This window comes from Microtus pennsylvanicus, chromosome 14 (genome assembly GCF_037038515.1).
Source record: "Microtus pennsylvanicus isolate mMicPen1 chromosome 14, mMicPen1.hap1, whole genome shotgun sequence".
NCBI lineage: Eukaryota > Metazoa > Chordata > Mammalia > Rodentia > Cricetidae > Microtus > Microtus pennsylvanicus.
This window is the reverse complement of record NC_134592.1, coordinates 32,302,462-32,326,768: the sequence shown is the minus strand read 5'-3', so window position 1 is coordinate 32,326,768 and position 24,307 is coordinate 32,302,462. Positions and strand designations below refer to the sequence as shown.

The 24,307-nt window shown below is 48.2% G+C and overlaps 1 protein-coding gene across 3 annotated transcripts in view; it reads right to left on the bottom strand.

Moving 5' to 3' along the window:
* Positions 1 to 22,887, bottom strand: part of Dpf3 (double PHD fingers 3) — a 275,295-nt gene extending 252,408 nt beyond the window's left edge. For 2 of the 3 annotated variants that reach the window (XM_075947682.1, XM_075947684.1), the window contains exon 1: positions 16,463 to 16,522. In XM_075947682.1, the coding sequence (XP_075803797.1) occupies positions 16,463 to 16,494 (32 nt within the window). In that variant the 5' untranslated portion in view covers positions 16,495 to 16,522. Of the gene's footprint in view, positions 1 to 16,462; positions 16,523 to 22,816 lie in introns of those variants that run through there. The other variant, XM_075947683.1, reaches the window with a different exon arrangement.
* Positions 22,888 to 24,307: the final 1,420 nt, after the last annotated feature.

Sequence of the window (24,307 nt, the reverse complement as noted above, 5' to 3'; positions counted from 1 at the left end):
GTCTTTAAAAAAAATAAAAATTTACTGTTTTGTTTTCAAAACAAACAAAAAACTCCTAGCCTGGAAGAACCTCTCAGCACCTCGCATCCCCACAGCTTCTCTCTGTTGCCTCCAAGTTTGTCTTTCCCTCCTCGCTTCCCCATTCCCACTCAGAGATCCAGCGGACCATCCTTAGAGACAAGGTTAGTATACTCTTTCCTCCCTTTTGTGCCTTTTAATTCTTCCAGATGGCAGTGCTGTCCACAGGGCAAAGGAAAAAGCTGAATGGGGAAGAGGGGCAGGCGAGGAGGGGTCAGAAGAAAGCACAGGCTGGAGGCGCGAGCCTTGGCAGGAAGCGGTAAGTGGATTATTCCTCCATCCGTGGCTCGGAGGGCCTTGGGGCAGCTTAGCTCTGAGTCGAGAAATGAAATAAGAAACAGAAGGCAAAAGAAAAGTCAACGGGCTCCTAGTGGGATTTTCCTTCCTAGGGATTTGAGAAGCTGCAGGAAGTAGAGCCCAAAGGAGAGATGCTGAGAGAAGAGGCTGTCCAAGAATGCCCGCTCTGGGTCTCAGTGAGAGCTGTGGGTGTCGTCTTGAGCTCTGCTCCATTTAGACCAGTTCATCTGGGTAACATGGGAGACAGACACTTGGGGCAAACCTGGGCAATAGTAAAGACGGTGCCATCCATCAGAGCTTCTCTGGGTCTGTATTTCCCTGTAAACCGAAAACATCCTGGGCAGATAAAGGCCAGGAATAAATGATCGCTGGAAGAAGGGCCAATACTATTGGGTCCTCTCAGTTTGGCAGATCATAAAATAAGAAAACAAGAGTCTTACTGCTCTAAGATCTATCTGGGTCTCAGAAAGGTCCCAAAATTTAGACTCCATCCTTCCCCTGACACTGGCTGGGGTCTCTAGTCCCTGGGAAAGCAAATAATGCCCCTAGTAGGGTCTGGGTCAGGGAGCTTGACGAACTTTCCAAATTTTATAAAAGTTACAGACCAGCATTCATCCCAGAATCACTGAGCATCCCTGACCTAAAATGGAGTAGACCAAACCTGTTTCCCACTCCCCAGAGATATGTGTGATTAGATAAAATCAGGCCAGAATATGTGTAAGTATCTGCTATCCTGGGATGGCTGCCCAGAAAGGAAATGAGTACCGGGAACAGGACAGCCCTGTGTGCCCCCTTCCTACTGAGCGCCTGTGAGCTCAGCTGCATGCTGGAGCAGCTTCCTCAGACAGAGCACAGGTGCCAGCGCAATGGGACCTCTCAGAGGTGACAGGCACGTTTGCACAGTTGCGTTCCTACAGCCTGCACTCTGCGGAACGTCCTCGTGGTTTTTGGCCTTCTACCCTGAAGGAGGGTTAGGGTTAGGAGGGCCAGCAGACCAGGAACTGGACTGAAATTTAATTCTGAGAGTCTGACTCCTCCTCGTCCTTCAGCTTCCTCCAGACACAAAGGCGAGAGTTCCCAGAAGTCTTTCTTCCGAGTAACCCACGACACAGAAGGATCTGGAGGATGGTGGTGTAGGAAGAAGACAGGCGAGGTTACAATCCCAAGTCAGTGTCTTTCCCAGTGTGAGATAGAACCACTCCAATGACCCCGGAACACCCTTTCCAGCAGTATCCAACGAAGCTACCTGTATTGGACACGTGGGGACATCGAGTCATTGGAGTTACTACCCACCTAGGCATCTGCATTGTCAAAGTATACAGTAGGTGTTCTCCCAGAAGACATAAAACAGTATGGCTGGACTGATGCCAACTCCAGAGCTTAATAAACCAGACAGTGAACTCCCATCAGAGTTCAGCCTTAGCTTCAACCATTACAGGGTTTATGCCTTCTACTTTAGTCCATATTAAAACTCCAAAATAGGCTGGGGGTGTAGCCCAGTCCATAGAGGATTTGCCTACCATGGATGAAACTTGGATTTGATCGCTTGCACCTCACACCAGGCCTGTTCACCCGTTCCTGTACTCCCAGCCCTTGGGAGGTGGAGGCAAGAGAATCAGTCATTACACAGGAAGCTTTGAAGTCAGCCTAGGCTACATAAGACCCTCTCTCTTAATCCCAGCATTCAGGATGCAGAGTTTGAGGCCAACCTGGTCTACAACATGAGTCCCAGGACAGCCAAGGCTGTTACACAGAGAAACCCTGTCTTAAAAAAAAGGGGTTGGGGACTAATGTGGAAAGCCAAATCATTTGTATCTACTGGAACAAATGACAAGGCTCAGAAATGCAGCCATTCTCCCCACATCAGCACAGCCGCTTGTGTGCCTGAGTCCTGACACCTGAGATTAAAGAATGTTTAAAAGAATTCTACTGCCGTTCCCAAAGGCATGCCATTAAAGTGGACAATGAGAACGAGTCAATCCTAAAGACAGGCAGAGAGGTGTCCCTACCTCCTGGCTTCATTCATTCAGCTATTCACCGGATGACAGCTAAGCTAGGTCCTAGGCACAGAAAAGCACAGACAGCCACTGTCACCGCCTACCAGAGCCTTTGTGCTGTAGCCAGGCACAGCCAAGTATTTCCACAGTGGAAGGAGGGAAGGTATGTGTGGAACTGAGGGGCCAAGAGCCGACGTGGACACCACCACCTGAGGACCAGCAAGGACGACAGAAGGGAAAGGGAGCATTTAAACTGCTGACTGGAGGGGACAGGCAGATGTGGACCCATTGTGTCTGGAAGCAGCTGGGGCTAAAGGACCGCTGAACTGCTGGCATACAACAGCATACGAAGTTTATTGAGATGTCAAAGGATGTGGGACAGGGTGGGGCTGCCTCCACACAGGGATGCAGAGCATCCTTAGCCAAGGACGGTATGCACACCTATAATCCCGTCCTTCAGGAGGCTGAGGGAGGAGACCCAGGTTCTAAGTCAGCTTGGGCTAATACAGGGAGATTCTCTCTCTCTCTCTCTCTCTCTCTCTCTCTCTCTCTCTCTCTCTCTCTCTGTCTGTCTCTCTCTGTGTGTGTGTGTGTGTGTGATTCATTAATTATTAATTAATTAAAGCATTCTTTCAAATGGAGAAATTCACCCACATCACTCACGCTGAGGCTGTCACCCAGGAGCCAGGACATCTGCAGGGCATCCACAGACACATTCATCATAGGCTGGGAGCCCCATAAAGCCATATGTGGAGGTTCACACTTGGGTGCCTTTATTCCTCAGAAGCTGATCCGCAGCTTCCAGAAGATTCCTGAAAGGGGCTGGGACTGACACCAAAAGGTAAAGAGAAAATGCCCAGTAAAACACCCGACCACAGTGTTGAGATCAGGTTTTCCCTCACTGTCTCCCGCATGTAGCTGGGTTCCTGAGATAGAAAGGGTAGGAGGGTTTCTGGACTGACAGCCACAGAGAGCAGAGGTAGACTCCAGTGTAAGGAGATGGGCAGGGAAGGCAATTTTCATTACCAAGACAAACATTTGTGTGTACGGGCACCCGGCACTGAGCTGGACTTTTAAAAACCTTAGGGAAGAATGTCTTCCCAGCCTCTCGTTCCCTGGGCCAATATTGCAAATTGAAGTCCCTAAATGTAGACATAAGCCACCCAGGGCAATTCACTGCAATTCCCAGATCAGGCTCAAACTTTAGCTGGCAGTTGCCTAGCAACAGGTAACCCCAAGGACATATCACCGAACCCGGATGTCAAAAGGTCATTTTGTGGACACACAGGTTCTAAAAAGGCAAGGCTGTCTGCCAGACCTCTGTGGAGCGATTGGAGGAAGGTGCAGACCCCTCAGTGCAAAGCAGGCTGGGAAGAGGGAGCGGGGAAGCTGGGCACTGCAGCGCTGCACGTTTGCCTACCACTGCAGAGTAGCAGGCAGAAGGCGAGAACTGCCTCTCCGCTTCCTTCTTCCGATCACACCAGCAATTAATCCTCCAAAAAGTTGCCCGGCTGATCCCAGCCATGCCTAAATAAAGATGTTGTCCACCGCATGAACACTGAGCTGAACCTGTCTCCAGCCCGCCCTAAGCCAGCACCCTTTGCAGCCGCAAGGGTCTAGTATACCGGGTATGATGGTTCCAGCTACGGAGGAGCTGAGGCAGCATCCATCCCCCAAGCCCAACTGGGCAACATAGTAAGAATCATCGCTTCTGTTGTTGTTTGGTTGGTTGGATGTTTTGCTTTCTGGTGTTTTGTTTTGTTCAAGACAAGGTCTCACTATGTGGACCAGGCTGGTCTGGAACTCACTTTGTAGACCAGGCTGCTCTTGAATTCGTAGCAATCTACCTGCCTCTGCTTCCTGAATACCGGGATAAAAGTAAGGTGCCATCAGGCCTGGCCCCATCTATTATTTTAATAATAAGCACTGAACTATGTGAGGCTATGGTGGGCAGGATGATAAGCCTCAAAGTGAACGCCCGGAAGCAGATTTCAGCCAACTCCCCACCGCCTCACACCCTCAGACAAACACAAGAGACCAAAGGGCCTCACCATCTACAACTCGGAATTTCTTTTCCTCTTCTATTTTTCCTTCTTATCTTGCTTTCTTCTTTTTATTTATTTTTTTTAATGAAAAGCTCGTAAACTCTGTCATCTAAGAGTCAAGTGAAATTCAAGTTTTCTAAGATGAAGCCTATGATGCAAACCATCACAGGACCCACCACTGGAGTGGACCTCCTCTGGAATGCACCCTTCCATCTTGGGGAAAGGTCTCAGCGGTAGGGGGTCAGGGGCAAACAAACACACCCCTCTGAAAGCTATCCCGGAAGAGCAAATGCAGAAGTCAAACAACAACAAATAAGGGGGGGGCTATAAATCTAGATAAAATATTAAAACCATTAAATGGCTGCTGCTCCCTGAAGATTGGGAAAAATGAAGAGAGTTAATTAAAAGCAATCTCCATGCACTGCCGAGCCGGCCAGCCCTGATAAATCAACAGCTGGGGCTGCCGTGGAGGGCAGACAGGGGCTGGGGCGGGGGCTCGGCCACGGAGACGCCTGGGCCGGTGAGCTGAACACGGGGACTGAAGTTTCATGTTTTATTAAATATTTTATGACTGCTGAATAAAGTTGTTCTTTAGGGAGAGGTGGGGAAATGATGGGCTGAGATAAGGGACTAGCGGGACTCTCCTTACGGATGAAGAAGTGTGTTTGATTTCAAACACACTTGGGGCATTTCTAATACTGTCCCCCAATGCAACAGTAGATAAAACATGCCCTTGGAGAAGCTCTCTGCAAAAACTCGGGGTTTCGTGAGGTGTTTGTGGAAAACAGCACCTAGAGAGGAAAAGATAGAGAATGGAGACAGGAGTAAGAAAGAGACAGAAAAAAAGATGGGGAGGACTCTCAAAGTTCCCATTGCTAATCCAAGCTAGACTTTTAGCACAAAACTGAAGCCAACAGAAAACAGCCTCCCTCTCTCTCTCTCTCTCTCTCTCTCTCTCTCTCTCTCTCTCTCTCTCTCTCTCTCATATCTTTACTTCCTTGAGTCCTTTTCTCTGCAGTCAAAGTTTGGAGACTTTATTACTATTTTAAATGCTTTACAACGCTCAGAATGCCCAAGCCCAGTTGAAGTCAAAAGACTTTTTAAGTGTTGGAAGATGGATCCCTTCTCTATTCTGAGGGAAACCCTCAGTCCTTCCCTGATGAAAATATAATCAAGGAAAATGATTGGGGGAAGTGTTTTTTCTCCTCCGCGGAACTGGGATTGGAGGGGGAGTGTGTACATTGGGGAAACAGAAGGACTTATGCACTTGGATATGCATTTTAATTAGGTGGACAGAAGCAGCCGCCTGTTAATTTTTCTTGCTTGTTTCCACTTAGCATTCATCACAGGCAGAACCACCATAGAGCGCTCCCACGATAATAGATGCTTCTGCATTGGCTAAGTCCTCAGGGAAAATAATTAGCGAGAGAGAATATATTCTCTCCACTCCCAATGCCCCAGACACCCTGCCCTCCTCCATCTCCAGCAGCAGTTGCCTCTCCTCTCAGCACCCCACCCCACCCCACCCCACCCCACCCCAATGACAGTGGTTTCCCTGGGAGAGGCCCTAGCGGAACAGCCAGCCTCCTGCTCCACAGACACTTACTCTACTCTATCAAAGACTAAGAGTCTAGAAGCAGAAACAGAACCCAGAGATCCTTCTGGAAGTAGATGCTCCTAAATGCATTTGGCTTGTAATCAGCATTTGGCCAGGACAGGAGGAAGAATGTTCCTAAGTCAGATCCACTGAGACTAGCCCCATGGGGTTCAACTCAAGGGAGAGCCATGAAAAGGAAGGCCATTGCTTCCGGATGATGGAAGTCGAGATGGCTTTGTACTTAATTTGCGTCTGTAAAATAAAAGCCCCTAGAAGCTTCAAGATGATATCTAAAGCACCTCCAACGCTAGAAAACAAGAAGTACCTTAACGATGCAAACCCATCATGAGCCTTTCTGTTGAGTTTCCTGTAAGCACAATGTCCTTTTCCACTGTCCCCACACCACCAGTTGGCCTTCCTCATGTCACCGGCAGATGCAAGCTCCAGCTGCCTTTCATACCTTCCTGCTGCTTCATCACCTTGATGGCAGGAGCCAGAGCTTGGCTGATGACCCAAGCCCACCAGCAAGGCAAGCTCCCCGCTACCCAATGACCTTCCCACTTCTCCTGATTCTGTGGGTGACTCAGGGCTTCCAAAACAGAGGTGGGGGCTTTTCTTGAACTCATCCTCTCACCTGCTTCCCATCTCAACCACGTGAAGCCCCTCCTGAGCCAGAGAGGGATGAGCAAGGTTTGCATTTCCTAAAGAAGCAGTGATTAGATATGCCAGTGACGTGCCTAGATTCCGTCTGTGGGATAATGTTTAATCGTCCAGCCATGGTGGGACAGACCTCTGACCCCAGTTATTCGGGAGGCAGGCCAGAAGATACCTAGGAAAGCCTGGTCTCAAAAGAACCATGCTGGGTATGTGGCTCAACAGAAAACTTGCCTAGCATGGGCCAGACCCTTGGTCTGATGCCCAGCAACACACATACCCATCTGATAGATTAGGTATTATTGACTCTGAGAAGGCCTCCATCCGTGACAGGAAAGTTTAGCTCTCCCAGGAACACCTCACATTTGGAGTTTCCACTTTATTTTTTAATTTATTTATTTTTATTTTTTGCACATTGGTGTTCTGCCTGCATGTATCTGTATAAGGGTGTTGGGTCTCCTGGAACAGGAGGAACAGACATTGTGAGCTGTCATGTGGGTGCTAGGAATTGAATCTAGGTTCTCTGGAAGAGTAACCAGTGCTCTTAACCACTGAGCTATCTCTCTAGTCCCCAAGTTTCTAATTTCTGAAAAAGTTTTGGTCTTTTTTTTTTTTTATTTCATTTGGGCCCCTAAAGGATAAGCAGGGGCTTGGGCAAGAAAAAAAGCAAATTAAAAAACATATAGGCTCTCCTTACCCTGCCAAAAGACAGGCTCAGTTTTTGTTTGCTTCCTGGGTTGTTTTGGTTTTTGAGTTTTTCGTTTGGATTGTGTGCACACACACGCATGTGTGCCTGCGGGTGTACACACATTTCTATGTGTCTATGTATTTTAGACAAATTTTGATGTATCCCAGGCTCACTTCTCACTCAGTATGTAACTGAGGATAGTCTTGAACTCCTAATCCGTTGCCTCCATTTCCTGAGTGCTGGGATCACAGGCATGTGCCACTATGTCTCCTGTATGAAGTGCAAGAGTTCAAACTCAGGGTTTCATGTGTTACCCGACACTTGACCAACTGAGCTACATCTTTAGGCCTGTGCTGTTATTGTTTTGTTTTGTTTTGTTTTGTTTTGTTTTGTTTTGTTTTGTTTGAGATAGAGTCTCATTCTGCAGCCCAGGCTGGCCTCGAACTCTCAAGTGAGCCATCATTCTTGACTCTCAATCTGTCCTGTCACCCCAGGTGCTCCCTCCCTCACATAGTGACAAATCTCCTCATGAGGAGTTCTTACCCTAATGGCAAAGGGGGCACAGAGGGCCTTCACTGTAGCTAGGGATGGGAGAAGTGAAGCTCTGGGTTTCCATAGTGGTATGCCCAGAAAAGGAGCAGTGAAGAAGCTGGATTCTATAACACTATTAGCATCGTCTGAGGTGTTATAACACGGGGACAGCTTTTACCATCTAAAACTGTGGCCTCTGATTTGTAAAGAGTCTGAAAATAAAGGCAATCTAGGCCTCTAACCCAAAAGAACCGAACACAGAGACTTGAGCGGTTACTAACATAAATGTTCATAGCAGCTTTACTTGCGACAGCCAAGCATGGGAACGGCCCAAGTGTCCACTATCAGATAAATGGATAAACAAAGTGTGGCCTATACATACAATGGCCATAAAAAGGAGCGGAGGTCTGATGTCTGTTACAACACGGATGGCCCCTGAGACACCGTGACGTAAGCCAGACACAATAGGGCAAATACTCTTGAGTTTCCATTCATCTGAAGTCCTTAGGCAGAAAGCACACTGGTGCAGAAGACTGACCCGCGTGAGGGCCTCGCTCATCCAAGTCCCAGCTCTCCCACTGGGCTATCGCCCAGCCCAGCCAGGTGTTCGATGAGTACACATAAAGTTGAGTGATGAGAACGCTCTAGAAATAGTGATAATGGCTGACCAGCAACTGAAGTGTTATCTAATGTGGGCTAGCAAGATGGCTAAGCGAGGACAGGTACGTGCCACCAAGCCTGACGACCTGAGTTCCATCTTTGGGACCCATGCGATAGACAAAGAGAACTGATTCCCACAAGTTGTCCTCTGACCTCTACAAGTACAGGGCATATGAGAGCATGTGTCTCTGTGTGTATAATGTGCCCACACACAATAAATAAGTATTGTGAATGTGTATTTAACACCACTACATTGCCTGCCTTAACTACCAGTTTTGTTTTGTTTTAAGTAAAGGGGGATGCCTGTCTGCTGGAGATGAACTATTTCATTTTTCTTTTGGTTTAAGACTCAGAATTTACATGCTGGCTTCTGTGAATTTCCTGATAAATTCTACACGCCCTTCTTCCTCCTTTAGGCTTGCAGAAAATTGCCAAGGGAGTTTTCAATCACAGAACAGCCTGATAATAATCCCCCAATGGAGTCTGTGATGTCAATAAAGGGAAGGCGATGAAATTCCAGTCTAGAGGCTGCTGATGCCCATACAGGTATAAGCCAGCTCCTCGGCGTCCATTGGGCACCGCTATTTCTCCAGCAGTAACACAAGCTACACTAGAGGAAGCTCGGTGAGACACCAGTACAGGCCCACACAAGCTCCCGGTCACTTAGCAACCAGGTTCTTGTGGCCTTGCAAATGGAAAAGAAACAAGCACTGTACTTCCATGTCATTTGGGTGCCGCGGTACGACGGTGACTTAGATGAAATCCAGAGGATCAGTTTAAAGTTGGTTCCCTTGTCTCTAAACTCAAGAATCAAACCCAAGGCCTCCCGCATCCTAGACGACACTCAGAAATGAGCTACAACCCCAATATTTTTTAAAAGGGGAAATGTTGTTAGTAATTCCATTCTTTCTCTTATCTTTCCAGATGTGAACTTTCCATTATCTAAATGCTTCCTTCCTTCCTTCCTTCTTTTTTTTTCTCTGTGTAGCCCTGGCTGTTCCGGAACTCACTCTGTAGACCAGGCTGACTTCTAACTCAGAGATCCACCTGTCTCTGCTTCCTGGTGCTGGAATTAAAGGCGTGCACCACCACCTTCTAGCTGAGTGCTTCTAAATAACAAAATAGGCCACCTGGTCTCTTGGCTGGCCTTTCCTTTCTCCTCTAGTTGCAGGACTAAGAAGAAAAGCCCGCGTTTTGAACAGCCAGGCCACCGGGTCCTCAGCCTTAGGTCCTGAGAAGGGGTGGGATGTGCCATCATGTTAGAGCCCCAAGTGGCAAAACTGGCTCCCAGGTCTCACAACTCCCCTCTAGAGCAGCACTTTAGAAGCAAGAGCCTGACCTCAAACTGTCTTCCCCACCAGAAATGACCGACATAAGAACTAGCAAGTTTTTTAGTTTGATTTTTGGTTTGGTTTGGTTTCATTTTGGGTGGGGAAGAGTAGTTGTTTTGAGACGGGGGTCACACTGTGTAGTCCTGGCTGTCCTGGAACTCACCCTGTAGACTAGGCTGGCCTCAAACTCCTGCACAGAGATTCACCTGCCTCTGCCTCCAAGTGCTGGCATTAAAAGTGTGTACCACCACGCGTGACCAAAACCCAGGACGTTCTTGACTTGGAGGGAATTATAAACTCAAGTGCATCGCCTCATCTTAAAGGGATGTAGGAAGTTCGGGGAAGACACATGTCTAGATGGCAGAGCTAGGGGAGCAGGCTGAGCTCCTTGGGAGACTCTTCTCCACCCTATAGTCACTGGTAAGAACAGACAGTCTGCAATGAAGACAGGGACAGGGTTAGAAACAGGCAAAGTTTGCTGACTGAGATTTCGACCATGTATGTTACAAACAACAGGTTCTCAAGATTAGTAAGAATGACAAGAACAAGCCCTCTCGCTCCTGGCAACCTGAGGTGACCCCAGTCCCTGTAATCAGGACAGGCCAGGGATAAAGGAGCATGAATGAATGGAGAATTAGACCTGTCTTTATTGTTTCCCAGCCTCAGCAGACCTAACCGAGCGGAGGCTCAATGAGTTGTTTGAACCCCATGACTAGGGGTGCTGAGTCTGAACTCCCTGACCTTCCCTGCCTCCACAGAGCCGGCTCTCAGCCTCCACCAACATCTGTCTCTTCGCAAACACCCCACCAAGACATTCTCCACACTCCACTTCTCTAGCCCCCTCCCTTCCCCCAGCGAACACCTCCTAATTCCAGCTTCTAAACCTCTAATGCAAATCACAGGCTTCAAAACAAAATACCTCCTCTTGGTGACAGTTTTACGAGGCCAGTTCTGTTCATCCATATGGTTTGACAGACTGTGAAACACCAGTAACCTGACCAATAAGAAAAACAAATCACACACAACAAACACCACACCTCATCCCTTCCCAGTCACTCTGGCAGCTAGAAAACCTGAGAACTGGAAACAGTTCATCCTGTGGGGCTCTTCCGCAGTTAAAACAGCCTTCTCTGGAGTTCCAGACCACACAGTAGTTTTATCCACTTGCCCATCATCTCCTCCCCACCCCAGGCCACTTTATCATTCCCTGTTAAATACCTTCATAGTTAAAGACTATTTAAAACAGGGTCATGCTTATATAAGACTCCCGTTGGAAAATCTCAGCAGGGTAAAAAATATTCCAGTACTTGTGGGATTTTTTTTGGCCTGAGGTTTGCCACATTTGGCTACATTTCTGCCTTCGAGTGACTTTCAAAACACTCAAAAACCACAAAAGTTACTTTGCTGAGGTTGGGATAATAAACAGGCCCCCTGGATCCTGGGGCCGGTTTATGACACAGCCCCCACTGTCATTTCCATCAACAGGGCTACAGTTTGAAAAATGGATGCCAGCCTCAGTTTCCATTCTTTTTAGGGTCCACGCTCAAAACAAAGCATGGCGACCATGCATTATATGTTTGGTGTTGATCTAAGAGGATGGTTCTAAAACAGCTCGAGATGTCACGGCTTTTCGAGGATAAATCCGAACTCCAGGTACCTGAGTGGTCCAAGGAAGGAGTAAACCTTCCAAGTCAGCCACCGATAGATGCCAGTCTGTTTTATGGGTCTCAGATATTCCCCAGGAGGTCTGCAGACGGCACTGTTTTCAAAGGTTTACCCTGTGACAATGTCTCCACTTGAATTCTGACAGAAACTGATGTCCTTTGTGGGTACAATCATCCCATGGGGGAAAAAATGTGTGCTAATGAAGTTTGGAGGCTTTTGTTTTAAAGATTTATTTTATGTGTGTGTGTGTGTATGTGTGTGTGTGTGTGTGTGTTCCTGCAGAGTATTATAGGCAGTTTGAGATACTCTATGTGGGTGCTAGGAACCGAACTCGGATCCTCTGGAAGAGCAGCAAGTGTTTCTGACTGGTGAGCCATCTCTCCCCCCAACATCCCTTCTTATTTTTACACTGATGAGTAAAAGCAGAGGGAGAGAGCAGTGCTCAAGCCTCTGTTGGCTTCCAGGGTTCCCTTTCCCATAAGGGACTAGCATAATGTCCATAAAAGGTTGCCAGTTCCCAACCCCAACCGCACTGTTCTCCATTTAGGCCTACTCACCACCCCCTCCCCAACCAAAATAGTCAAGACAAGATTAGGACCAGGAGTGTGGCCCCCTGGCCCTTCCTCTCTGATAGCTAAACTGGCTGCCACAGCCAGAGTAAAGTCTGCTTCTACCTTTCAAATGCCCCCAAACCTCTTTAGATTAGAACACACATTATCCACATCAGAGAACAGAGAGGAAGATGAAGACTTGAGGTCCATCCGTACACATGAACAGCGTTGGATCTTGATTAAATAAACGTTTACTCCTCCCAGAGTTATATGCTTAATAATAAAGCAGAGATGTCAACACTGACCTCCAAGTTAGGGTAACTCTCTACACAGTAAAGTTTTGATGCAACTGTGCACGTGTAATCGTAATGATAAGCATGACTAAATAGTTTGCTTTTCTCGTTGTTTGTAATCAAACAGTTAAAGTATTAAAGCCCTAACTAGAGTAATTAAGTAATGATAGCATTTATTCCTCTCTGAGCTTGGAGTTATAAAAATAGATACATATGTATGTACATGATCAAGTCTGGCAGAAGGTGGCAGGCATTCCCAGTTAAGTGCTACAGCCAGAGTTTCAAGAAGTCACTGAGAGATTGGGCTGTTTAAAGTGTTGTTGGCAGACACGGGGGAAGGTGATCTACCTAAACTAGAATATTAAGGTTAGAACTAACAAGAAAAGCATTATAGGGCAGGAGAGATAATTCAGCAAGTGATCGTGCTTGCTTCCCAGCCTGAGCTCAGTTCAATCCCCAGAACTCACATAGTGGAGGAAGAGGTCCAAAAGTTGTCCTCTGACCACACACACACACATACACACACATACCAGCACCTCACCCGATCAAGATACACACACATAAAAAACAGGGTCTCTCTATGTAGTTCTGACTGTCCTGGAACTCACTATGTAGCCTTGGCTGGACACGATCTCACAGAGACCCACCTGCCTCTGTCTTCCAAGTGCTGGAATTAAAGGCATGTGCCACCACGCCCAGCTAAAATAAGTAACTTTTTTTAAAATTTAAGCATTAAATTTCCCAAGTATACAGAAATCAACAAGTATGTAACTTGCACACATGCCTTTATCAAACCTGTATGTGGCCCTCACCTGTGTATACAGAAATTGAGGACGATTCCAACAATCTACACTCAGACAATGTAGCTGCTAATTTAAATAGAATGCAACTCACATTTACACGCCATACATGCCCATTGTGCTTTTGAATTCTATTTGTTCAGATGTGACTGCTTCGGTGTAGGGCCCCCTGCCGAGTCCTCTTTCTGATCTAATCTGTCCAGGCAGCTCCTGTTTCTTACCCTACACCCTGTTGGGCAGTAACAAGAAGTTAAAGGCGACGAAGGAGAAGCCAGACTGTCAGCTTCAGAGAGGAAAGGGTGAAAGCAACAAGGAGGAAAAGGAGAGCTGAGGGGAGATCAAAGACAGCCAAGAAGAAAGGCAAGCTACCAAGAAAGGCTGTTTTCAGGCGCTTGGGACCCTACAGAAGACACTCCCACCCCCACCACACGAAAAGCAAAGAGATTCAAGTTAGCCATCCAGTCACCTAGTGAATTGAATTATTGAATGCCCCACATGGAAAGGGGAAAAAACTAGCATAATGAAGAGTGACCCATAGTCTAAGAAGGCAGAACCTTGCACAAGGTTGCATGAAAGAAACCTGAGCTGGCTTCGTCCCCACACTACTACTGCTACTTATCCGGCAGTCAAAGCGGAAATCTTTGTGTGGTCAGTTTCTGTAGGGGGCGTCCGTGATGTTGCCTTTTTAAGCTTAGAGAGCCTGCACGCACACGGAGAAAATGCTAATGCGGCTTGGAGCTCCGGTTCATTGTCAGGAGGGGCACACAAGGATAAACACATAAGCCCTCCAAACCATTCTCCTTGCTCCTCCTCCTCCCTGCGCCCCCATCAATCCCTCCGGCTTGATGTGTCGCTGTGCTTTGTTCTAATTTTGCCCATGCATAATTTATTCACGTGTGTTTTGTTTCCTGATCAGCAACTTCAAAAAACAAATGAAATATATAAGATGTTTTATTAAACAAGTTGTTTTTTAAATAAAATAATAATAATAATAAAAGCAAATGGTGTCGGTGTCTCAGTAACGACGCGTGTGCTCCTGCGTGCGGAGTTTTTAAAATGTCCAGGCTGCAAAAAGCTTGGCCGTTAGGGTTATTGTTTACACCCTTAGCCCTCGGGGGAAGAGGACGGGATGCAAAAGTGGGCCGCTAATTATAAAGTGACCGCTCAACCCCCTCCTAGGAAAGGCAGGCAGGGGTGTTGTGTGTGAGCTCCGTGTGCGTGTGACAAGACGGAGTTACAAATGCATCCCACGGCAAGTGTTTCCAATTATTAAGGAGTACACGTGTAATTCAAAACTGATTCCACTATCGAGATTGGCCACCTTCTTGCTTTCTCTGTCCCTTCCCCCACTACCCCTACACACTCACGCGTCTGAGTCAAAAAAAAAAGTGGACCGTTCTGGGGAACCCTGGAGCGTGGAGCTCCTGCGCGCGCCCGAGCGTAAGCCGGCTCCCGGGCATCAAGGATACCACTTTCCCAATAAGGAACGCCATACACATAGCAAATAGATCTCTCAGACTTGAGTTTACCAAGCGGCATCAGCTCGGCTACGTGATTTCGGCTGGAAATGAGGAAATTGCAAATCAGCTGTGTGGGTTCTGGAGAAACTCCCGGCATCAGCGGTGTGGCGGCGCGAGTCGGCAAGGACGCGGCGAAGTTACGCCCATTTATTCTGCCATAAAACATTTCTCTCTTAGGTGAAATGCTGTCGCGAGTATAAAGTAGCTGAGGTTCCGAGAGAGAACTGGAGCCAGAAACTCGCCTCAAGCTCAGCCTCCAACGTCTTCTTTATGACAATATCTCGTGGAAACTCCGAGATCTGGGACATCCCTGCCCTATTCCTGGTTGCTGGGTGCAAACGCAGCGGGTTCTCCCTAGGCGTTTCTTGGCACTAGGAACCCCCCCCCCCCGCGCCGCCCTGCTGCTCTCCAAAGCGAACCATGTTTTTGACTCCAGAAGCCAGGGGTTAGGGCGCTGTAGCAAGCAGTTATAAGAGCCAGGGTCGACCACCGCCACACACTGGGAAGAATTGGCACGAAACACCCACGCGCACCCTCCTACTCCCAGAGGCTTTCACCCGGGCGGGGAAGTCCTAGTACATTCGGCACCGACCCGGAGCCCACGCTGCGCTGCGATTCCCAGGGATCCACCCTCTGCCAACATCCCTGCCAATAGCGCCCCTTGAGAGCCACACTAGTTTTCCGAGGCCACCCCTGGCTCCGCGGACTTGGCGGCTTCACATTCACAATACACCGACTGGAAGGAAGGAAGGAAAGAAGGAAAAAAGGGAGAAAGGAAGGAAGGAAGGAAGGTAGGAAGGAAGGAAGGAAGGAGGAAGGAAGGCAGGCAGGCAGCTCTGACCCGGGACCGGCCCCCGCTAGTCCTCGCGCAGCCCGCCCCCCTCTGTCGGCTCAAAGTCTCCCGGAGGCACCTGCCCCTCGCTGTCGCCAGAGCCCCGAACCTCCTCCGCCCGCCCCGGCTTTTCACCCAGAGTAGGCAAGCACACCATTCATAGACCTGCAGCTTCCCTGCCTCCTCCATATCAACCCCCAAGTTAATCCAGGTCGTTAATTTACTACAACCAGTTCGCCCACAAATATACAGACACACCGGCGACCGCCCGGAGGGCCTCCCTGATCCCCCGACTGCCCGGGTGGAAAAGCCCCAGGCAAGCACCTGGGCCCCAGGACTCCCGAGACCCGCCGCTTAGCGCGCTGTCCTCCCAACTCCGGAAGGTTTGCACAAACTCCCTGAGAGAGCTCGTAAGGCAGAGCGAACGCCCAGCAAACTCCGCAGCCGCAGCGGTCGGTCAGACTGCCCGGGCGGACGAGCAGCGGAGCCGGGAAGCCTCGGGCTTGGAGCGCAGAGCTCAGCAAAGCGCACGACGCGGCCCCTGCCCGGCGCTCCGACCGGGCTCAGCCAGCTCCGCGCGGCGCCGGGAGAGGCAGAGGACTCCGGGGACCGTGCAAGCCCGGAGCTGCTCGCGACCCCCGCAGCTCCGGAGCAGGCGCCGCCGCTCCGGGCTCCTTCCCGGTCCGGGTCAGCCAATTAAGCAGAACACAAATGTAACAATTTTCTTTTTGTTAATTGCATCTCCTGACATTTCTGCGCGCTGGGAGAGAAAAAAAAAGATGAAGAAGTAGGAGCAGAAGAAAAGAGGAGCACGGGCACAGCGGGAGGCGTCTGCAAGAGCCAGGCACCGGCTGCGCTCCGCAAGGCGCCTTTTTTTCATATTGAAACCACGCGGAATATGTACATTTTTTAGTCTTACTTACGCTTTCAGGGGGTTGTGAATGACAGTCGCCATTTTGCTACAATGTAACAGAATATTGTCTGTCTCAGAGTTCTAAAGGTTCGCTCAGGGGAAGCGGCAGGCCAATCAGAGCACGGGATACCGGCCTGCAGGCCAATCGGCGCGGCTGGTCGCCAGGTAGGCGGAGCCTGCGTGGTGGTAGTTATTAGGGGAGCTGTCAAAGCCCAGAGGTCACTCCCTTTTGTAGAGACCGAGAGCGAGCAGGTCTTAAAGGGGCAGTACAGTGTTAGTAGCGCCTTTTCTGATTGGGGCTAGTGAAGACACATGGGAGAGCATTCTCTCTTAGTTTCAGTCCCTACTTTACTAAATAACTGCAGAGTTTGCGCTCCTAGGCAGGAATATTTACATAGTGCCAACAAAACCATTAAATCCCATTCATTAGCTTTGGACCTTATATACCACGGTCTTTAACACACACACACACACACCACCACCACCACCACCACCACCACCACCACCACCCCTGCTCCGGGTACACCACCGAGTTTCAATGCAAAAGTTGGAAGGCTGCAGTTTCCTACAAGAAATTACTACTCGTGATCCACAGTTTACTAATAGTGCTGTAGGTTCTGAGACTGTTTAATATTCTTGTTCCCGAATTGTTTTTGTTTTTTTTTTTTTTATCTCAGCCACCTTCCTCGGTCGGTTTCTGAGAACTGGCGAGTCCAGGACACCAACTCCCTTCCCCCTGGAATGTCTCAGTGTCAGGCTCGCCCTCTCTTGCAGCCACGGTTTTTGTTACGTAATTCTGCGGGGTCCCCTACGACCACCGGTCTCGATTCACAGTGATCTGACCCGGGCCAGCTGAAGAGCAAAAGCTAGACCTGGCGCTCTGTTGGCAAAAGGGTAGGGAAGATTTGAGGCAACTTTAGGAAACGCTGCTACGGAAGCGAAATTGTTAGAGCCTGAGGTGGGTGTTGCTGGAGTTCCCTCGGGGAACAGCGCTGCGGATTCGGGCGTCACCTTTCTAGACTAAGATGGGAGGAGAAAAGAATTCCCGAATGAACACTGCGCCGTGACTCGCGTGACTCGAGGCTTCCAGAGTCGGCGGCTGCTCAGTATCTGGCGAACCTTTGAAGAAACGGAGAGACTTCTGCGAACTCAGGCTTCCACGGAGCACAGGAAGCTCAGAGTGGGCGAAATCACCTAGAGAGCAGAGGCGTCATAGCATATAGAAGCCTGGCTACAGACCCATAGCTGTTTAATCAGGCCAAATAGATGGGGACTTGAGGGGGGGGAGTGAAAGGGGGGGGAAATAAAACGAGAGAAGCTGGATTGCCAATTCATAATTCCACCTGCTCTTTCCTTTTACTACTCTCAATGAATAAAATAAAACACAATCACAAAGTAGGCTAGAACTTTCAGATTCCAACTCCATTCACTATTAGAGTTACAGATAAGTCTAGCAAAGCTGAGTGAGTGCGTGTGTGCAGACTGGAAATATTTAACTCTTTGTTTGCCTAGTAGGGTGGTGTTCTCCCTCCCCCCCCCCACCCGCCCCCTTCTCTCCTTACAGGGTCTCACGTATTGAAAGCTGGCTTTGATGAACTAAAGTAGAGAGAACAGGTACAGTGTCACTTCCTTAAAGAACAAAACCAGCCTGGACTACATATGGGAATCCAGTCCCAACGCCCTCCCCCCCCCCAAAAAGAATAGTATTGCCTTGTTTTTTGTATCTGATGGAATGTCATTTTAACTGTCAATAATGTCTGACTTTATAGTCTCCTTTTTTGTCTGTTTGGATTTTTTTGTTTGGTTTGGATTTTGGTTTTTGTTTGTTTGTTTGGGTTTTTTGTTTGTTTGTTTGTCTTGAGACAGGATTTCTCTGTGAGCCCTGGTTGTCTTGGAACTAGATTTGTAGACCAGGCTGGCCTCAAACTCGGAGATCTTCCTGCCTCTGCCTCCCGAGTGCTGGCATTAAAGGCGTGCGCCACCACCACCCGGCTATAATCACTTTTTATCACTTCTGAGAAATAAAAGAGATATTATTAACTTTGGTTTTTGTATCATAGATCAAAAGGACACAACTTTGGGCCAGAATCTTCCAAAGCAAGGGACTTGGAGCAAACATGCTTAGAGACAGGAGACTTGGCCAGAAAGTCTAGTATTTAGCAATGCTGAACAATAGTAACATAGGCTCTGAAATCCATCTGCTGCCCACCATTTGCCAGCTGGTGACATAAAGAGTATAGGGGATCCCAAGAAGATGGCTACAGAATGGAGAAGAAATGCTCCTCTTCTGAAACCCATTGATGGGAGCAAATGAACAGCATTGGTAGCAGTATTTCCGTGATCTACGTAACTCCATAGGTTCAAAACCGTTCTCATTGATTGTGATGGCGAAACACTTTTTTAAGATTACGTTTCAGGGGCTAGAGTGATGGTTTAGTGGTTAAGAGCATGTGCTGCTCCTGGTGAGGACTTGGGGCAACTCCCAGCACGTGCATGGTGGCCTACAACCACGTAACAACAGCTCCAGGGGGGTCTGATGCCCTCATGAAGAATCTGGGCATGAGACACACATGTGGTGCACAAACACACATGTAAGCAAAACACACAGAAAATTAAATAAATCTAAACATTTTTAAATTACATGTCAAGAGTTAGCTCAGTGGCCGGGCGGTGGTGGCGCATGCCTTTAATCCCAGCACTCGGGAGGCAGAGGCAGGCGGATCTCTGGGAGTTAGGGGCCAGCCTGGTCTACAAGAGCTAGTTCCGGATTAGGCACCAAAGCTACAGAGAAACCCTGTCTCGAAAACCCCAAAAAAAAAAGAGTTAGCTCAGTGCCTGCCAAGTATATATCTGACTCTGGGTTCAATTCCTGATAGCACAAGAGAGAGAGAGTGATAAAAGAAGGCGTTAAGGAAGAGGGTGAAAATTCCCATTTCTAAAGCTCTGTTGGTCTCATGTCAATACAAACTCCATCTTTTCCACCTTGGTCTGGGTGGCTAGGCAGGCTATTTTGAATGCAGAAGCAAACTGGAGTGATTGTGTCTCTATCTCACCCTGCTAGCTCTGAGCTTCACTGTCTGACATGGTTGTCCAGAGCCCAGGTGACTACTGAGCATTTGACACATGGTAATTCTAAGATGTACCAAATATACAATTTCATAGGCTTAGCCCCACACACACAAAAAAAGATGTAAATTAGCTCCTGAGTTACTCTCTTAGGCCACACCATAGCTCAAAAGCACCCTTCTTTCTGAATGTCTCTCTCCCTCAACCCTCATATCTATATTAATACGTCCTTTTTTTAAAAAAATAGGGTTTCATGAGGTAGCCCTGGCAGCCTCATGGGTGCTGGAATTAACGGTGTGCATTATGCCCAACCTTAACATTAACTTAGTGTTATTAAACTTCCTCCCTCCCAGTAACTGAATTATTTTATATTGATCACATGTTGAAATTATATTTGGGGTTTCCTAGATTAAATAAACGTCGGTGAAACTAATTTCATATATTTCTTTTTACTTTTTTAAAATGTGGCTACTAGGAAGTTTCACGTAACACCTGTGGCCCGGGTTGTATTTTATCATGTAGCCTTTATACATGGGAAAGAAATGTAGGATCCATCTTCAGTCGCAATAATTTCCCCCTGCGCTGGGCGGTGGTGGCGCACGACTTTAATCCTAGCACTCAGGAGGCAGAGGCAGGAGGATCTCTGTGAGTTCGAGGGCAGCCTGGTCTACAAGAGCTAGTTCCAGGACAGGAACCAAAAAGCTACAAAGAAACCCTGTCTCGAAAATCCAAAATAATAATAATAATAATTTCCCCCTGCATAGTTTTCTCTAACTCGGTATTGATGTCTGGGAGCAAAGCTTCCCGACACAGCTCAAGTATACATCAAGTGACCAAGAACCGAAACCACATGGGTACCCATTTCTGTTTACTCCTAAATTCTGAGACCATCCGCAGACAATGGCAAAGCATGGAGACATGCTCCGAGAAGGTGTGACCGTTACCACACACCTGAGAGGAGACGTGGGTATTCCCAAACAACCAAAGGATCCCTATGAAAGAGTGTGAGCCAGGTCTCATGGTGCGCATTTACAATTCTATCTACCGGGAGACGTGGGGAGGAAGAGAGTGAGTGCCAGCCTACTTAGGCCACAGTTGGAGTTCAAGTCCACCCTGGACAACTTAGTGAGGCCATGTCTCAAAATAACAAATAAATAGATACATACATACATACATACATACATACATACATACATACATACATACATACATACATACATACATACAAGCAGTAGGACTGGAGAGGTGGCTCAGCAGTTAAAAGCACTTGCTGCTCTTGCAGAGGACCTAAGTTCCCTTTCCAGGACCCACGTGGCCGCTCACAACATTCTATGACTACAGTTCCAAGGGATCTTATCCCCTCTGCTGGCCTTCGTGGGTACTGCACCTGATACATAGCCACACTAGGCAGGCAAAACAACCCAAACACACGAAATAAAAATAAATCCTTGACAAAGTAAGAGTAGTGTGAGGAGAACAGCCAAGAGCTACAGCGCTTACTTAGCATGCCCAAGGACCTAGGCTCAATCTTCAGTGTCATCCCTCAACCAAAACAAAGTAAGTGTGCCACAAGAGCCATCTAAGATGAACGCGGTTCCTCGTAGGCTCTGGGAGCTGGAAGGATTTGATTAAAAACAAGTGCAAACTCCCTTCCATCTCTCCATTCAGCCGCAGCACAGGCAGCCCTGACCTCAGAAAGTGGTTTCCTGAGATCTACAACCAGCTCTGCTGTGTTCTAAGCACTGAGCTGAAACAAAATTCCTTTGAAGAAAATGAAACATTAAAACTGTGGCCAGCAAAGCCAGGTGGTGGTGGCGCATGCCTTTAATTCTAGCATTTGGGATGCAGAGGCAGGCAAATTTCTGAGTTCACGGCCAGCCCGGTCTACAAGCGAGTTCCAGGACAGCCAGGGCTACACAGAGAAACACTGTCTTGAAAATCAACAACAACAACAATAATATCATCTGAGGTTTGACTCAGTCAGTAGTATGCTTTCTTGGCATACAAAAGCCCTGGGTTTTCCCAGCACTCAGGAGGCAGAGGCAGGCAGATCTCTGTGAGTTCGAGGCCAGCCTAGTCTACAGAGCAAGTTCCAGAACAGGCTCCAAAGCTAGGAGGAGAAACCCTGTCTCGGGGGGGGGGGGGGGGAGTACTGTGTTCAATCTCTAGCACCACATATTCTGGGTGTGGTGGTACATGACTGCAATCCCAGCAATCAGGAAATGGAAGACCAGAAATTCAAGGTCATTCTGACCTACATTATGAATTATGTATTCAGCCCAGGCTGAAATAGATAGACTCCTATATTTAAAGAAAAAATAGTGGGGTGGTAGTGGTACGTGCCTTTAATCCCAGAACTTGGGAGGCAGAGGCAGGCGGATCTCAGTGAGTTCGAGGCCAGTTTGGTCTACAAAGCAAGTTCAGGACTGTTGCACCAGAGAAACCCTGTCACGAAAAACAAAATAAATAAATAAACAAATAAAAATAAAAAGATTTAAGTGTGGGCTAAGGCAAGAGTGGTAATTCACTCCTGTAAGCCTAGCACTTGGGAACAGAGGTAGAGAGATCAGAATTTCAGGGCCAGTCTATAATCTCTGCATGTGGCAGGCAAGGCTGGAGGATTAAGACTCCCAGGACAGCCTGGGCTACTTAGAGACCTTGTCTCAAAAAAAAAAAACTCTCTTGAGATGCACAAAACACACACACACACACACACACACACACACCATAAATAAGTAGTCACCGGACTCCAAGCACCAGGAAAGACAACAGATAGGACATTTGACCCCCATCTTTCTCCTCTCTGACCACACCCAGTAGCCCAGGCCTCATAGAGAACCAGCCCTTACCCCTTTTCCGCCCAGGCCCATGCAGCCTGAGCTGGCCTTGGATCTCCTTTCCAGTGAGCCGCTGGCTGCAGCGCCCTTGTAGCTCTTTTTAAAATAGCTAATGCGCTCTCTTTACCCCCTTCCTGCCAAGTCTGATTCGCCAAGCTTTCCCTTGCCCGTGGAGATGGATGAAACCCTGGGAGCTCTGACATCCTAAGTTAAAGCCCTGCCAAGGACTCTTGCACTGGGGGGAGGAAAATACTGGCCACTGCCACCAAAGTGTGACAAGATAGAAGTGAATCGAATCTCTCTACAGTCATACACACACACACTGGAAGCGAGTGCACCACTCTCTTCGGCCATTTCCTAGGTAGCTCCCCCAGGATCCCCCAAGAGGGCCCACTGCAGGGTGTTGCTTTAAGTGAGGTTAACACTCCCAGGCACCTGTTTCCCTCACTCACCCCACTTACATGACCTCGGCCTTCTCTGCTCTGGCACTAGGTGAGAAGTCATCCCAAAGTCTACCAGGCAAGCACAGGAGGGCACATCAAGTCTTGTTGTTCTGTCGATACTTACACTACCATATAAAAATAGGCATCTACCAGCAAGAGAGATGGACAGAAGCCACGAGACCTAAAACGTCCCACAGCCTAGCGGGGACTGGGACAGAGGCCTGCTGGTTTTAAGCAGGTGTTTTCTATGCTCTGACAGCTCAAAGGCAATGAACTCTGACCTGCATAACTGCAGAAGGACCTTCACTTCGTGTTTGCTCCAAATTAACAGAGAGGCGGCAAGTGCCGTAAGTGCCAGCTGTGGTAGTGCTGCCCGAGAACCCCAGCACGCGGGAAGCTGGGACAGTCACAGGTCACAGGCCAACCTTATCTACATAGCAAGACCCTGTCTCCTCCCCTCCACCACCACCACCCCCAAAAAAAGGCAGGGCAGTAGGCTGCAGAGGTAGACAGATCTCTGTGTGAGTTCAAGGCCAGCTTGGTCTATGGAGTGAGTTCCAGGACAGCCAGGAAACAGAGGAACCTTACCTGGGGGCAAAAGAAAGACACACACACACACACACACACACACACACACACACACACACACACACGGAAGGACGGAGGAAGGGAACGAGGACGGGAGGACGAGGAAGGAAGGGGGAAAAGACTTAACACAAGACAGGCAGCTGGGCTAGGATTCTTATCTCACCTCCACCATCTATTTTTATGTTCATTGGTTGGATGGTGGTTGGTTAGTTGTGGGGGAGGGGCTTATAACTCCCTCCATAGCTTGCGCTAGCCTTGAATAAACAGCAGAACTGCCTCACCCTCCCAAAAGTCAAGATTGTGGGAATAAGATGTCACACTGACTTTGTACTCCGCTTCTATCCTCTTCCAGCCCCTGCTCCCTCCTACTAACCCTCTACCTCTGGACATTCTAAAATGCCTTAGGGGGGTTCCCTCTAGCACGTAGGATAGGCCTGTGCCTCAGTACACAGGGCACAGGGGCCAATCCCATAAGATCAAGAATCTCAGAGAAGACAACAAATAGAGGAATGGTACCATTGAGCAAATGTTTAAAGTGGTCCTTTCAGAACAATGGGCAAAAACGGAAGGTGTTGTTTATTGTTTATAGGAGACAAAAACCTAAGTCAGGCCGGGCAGTGGTGGCACACACCTTGATCTCAACACTTAGGAGGTGGAGGCAGAAGTAGGCACATCTCTGAGTTTGAGACCAGCCTGGTCTACAAGAATGAGTTCCAGGACAGGCAGGGCTACACAGAGAAAACCTATCTCAGAGAGAGAGAGAGGGAGGAAGGGAGAGAGAGAGAGAGAAAGAGAGAGAGAGAGAGAGAGAGAGAGAGAGAGAGAGATCTGTAAGTCAAGGCTAATAAAAAAATTTACAAAGGAAATTTACTGTCAATGTCTGGTTTCCATAGCCATCAGATGCTGTCTGTTCCATCAAAG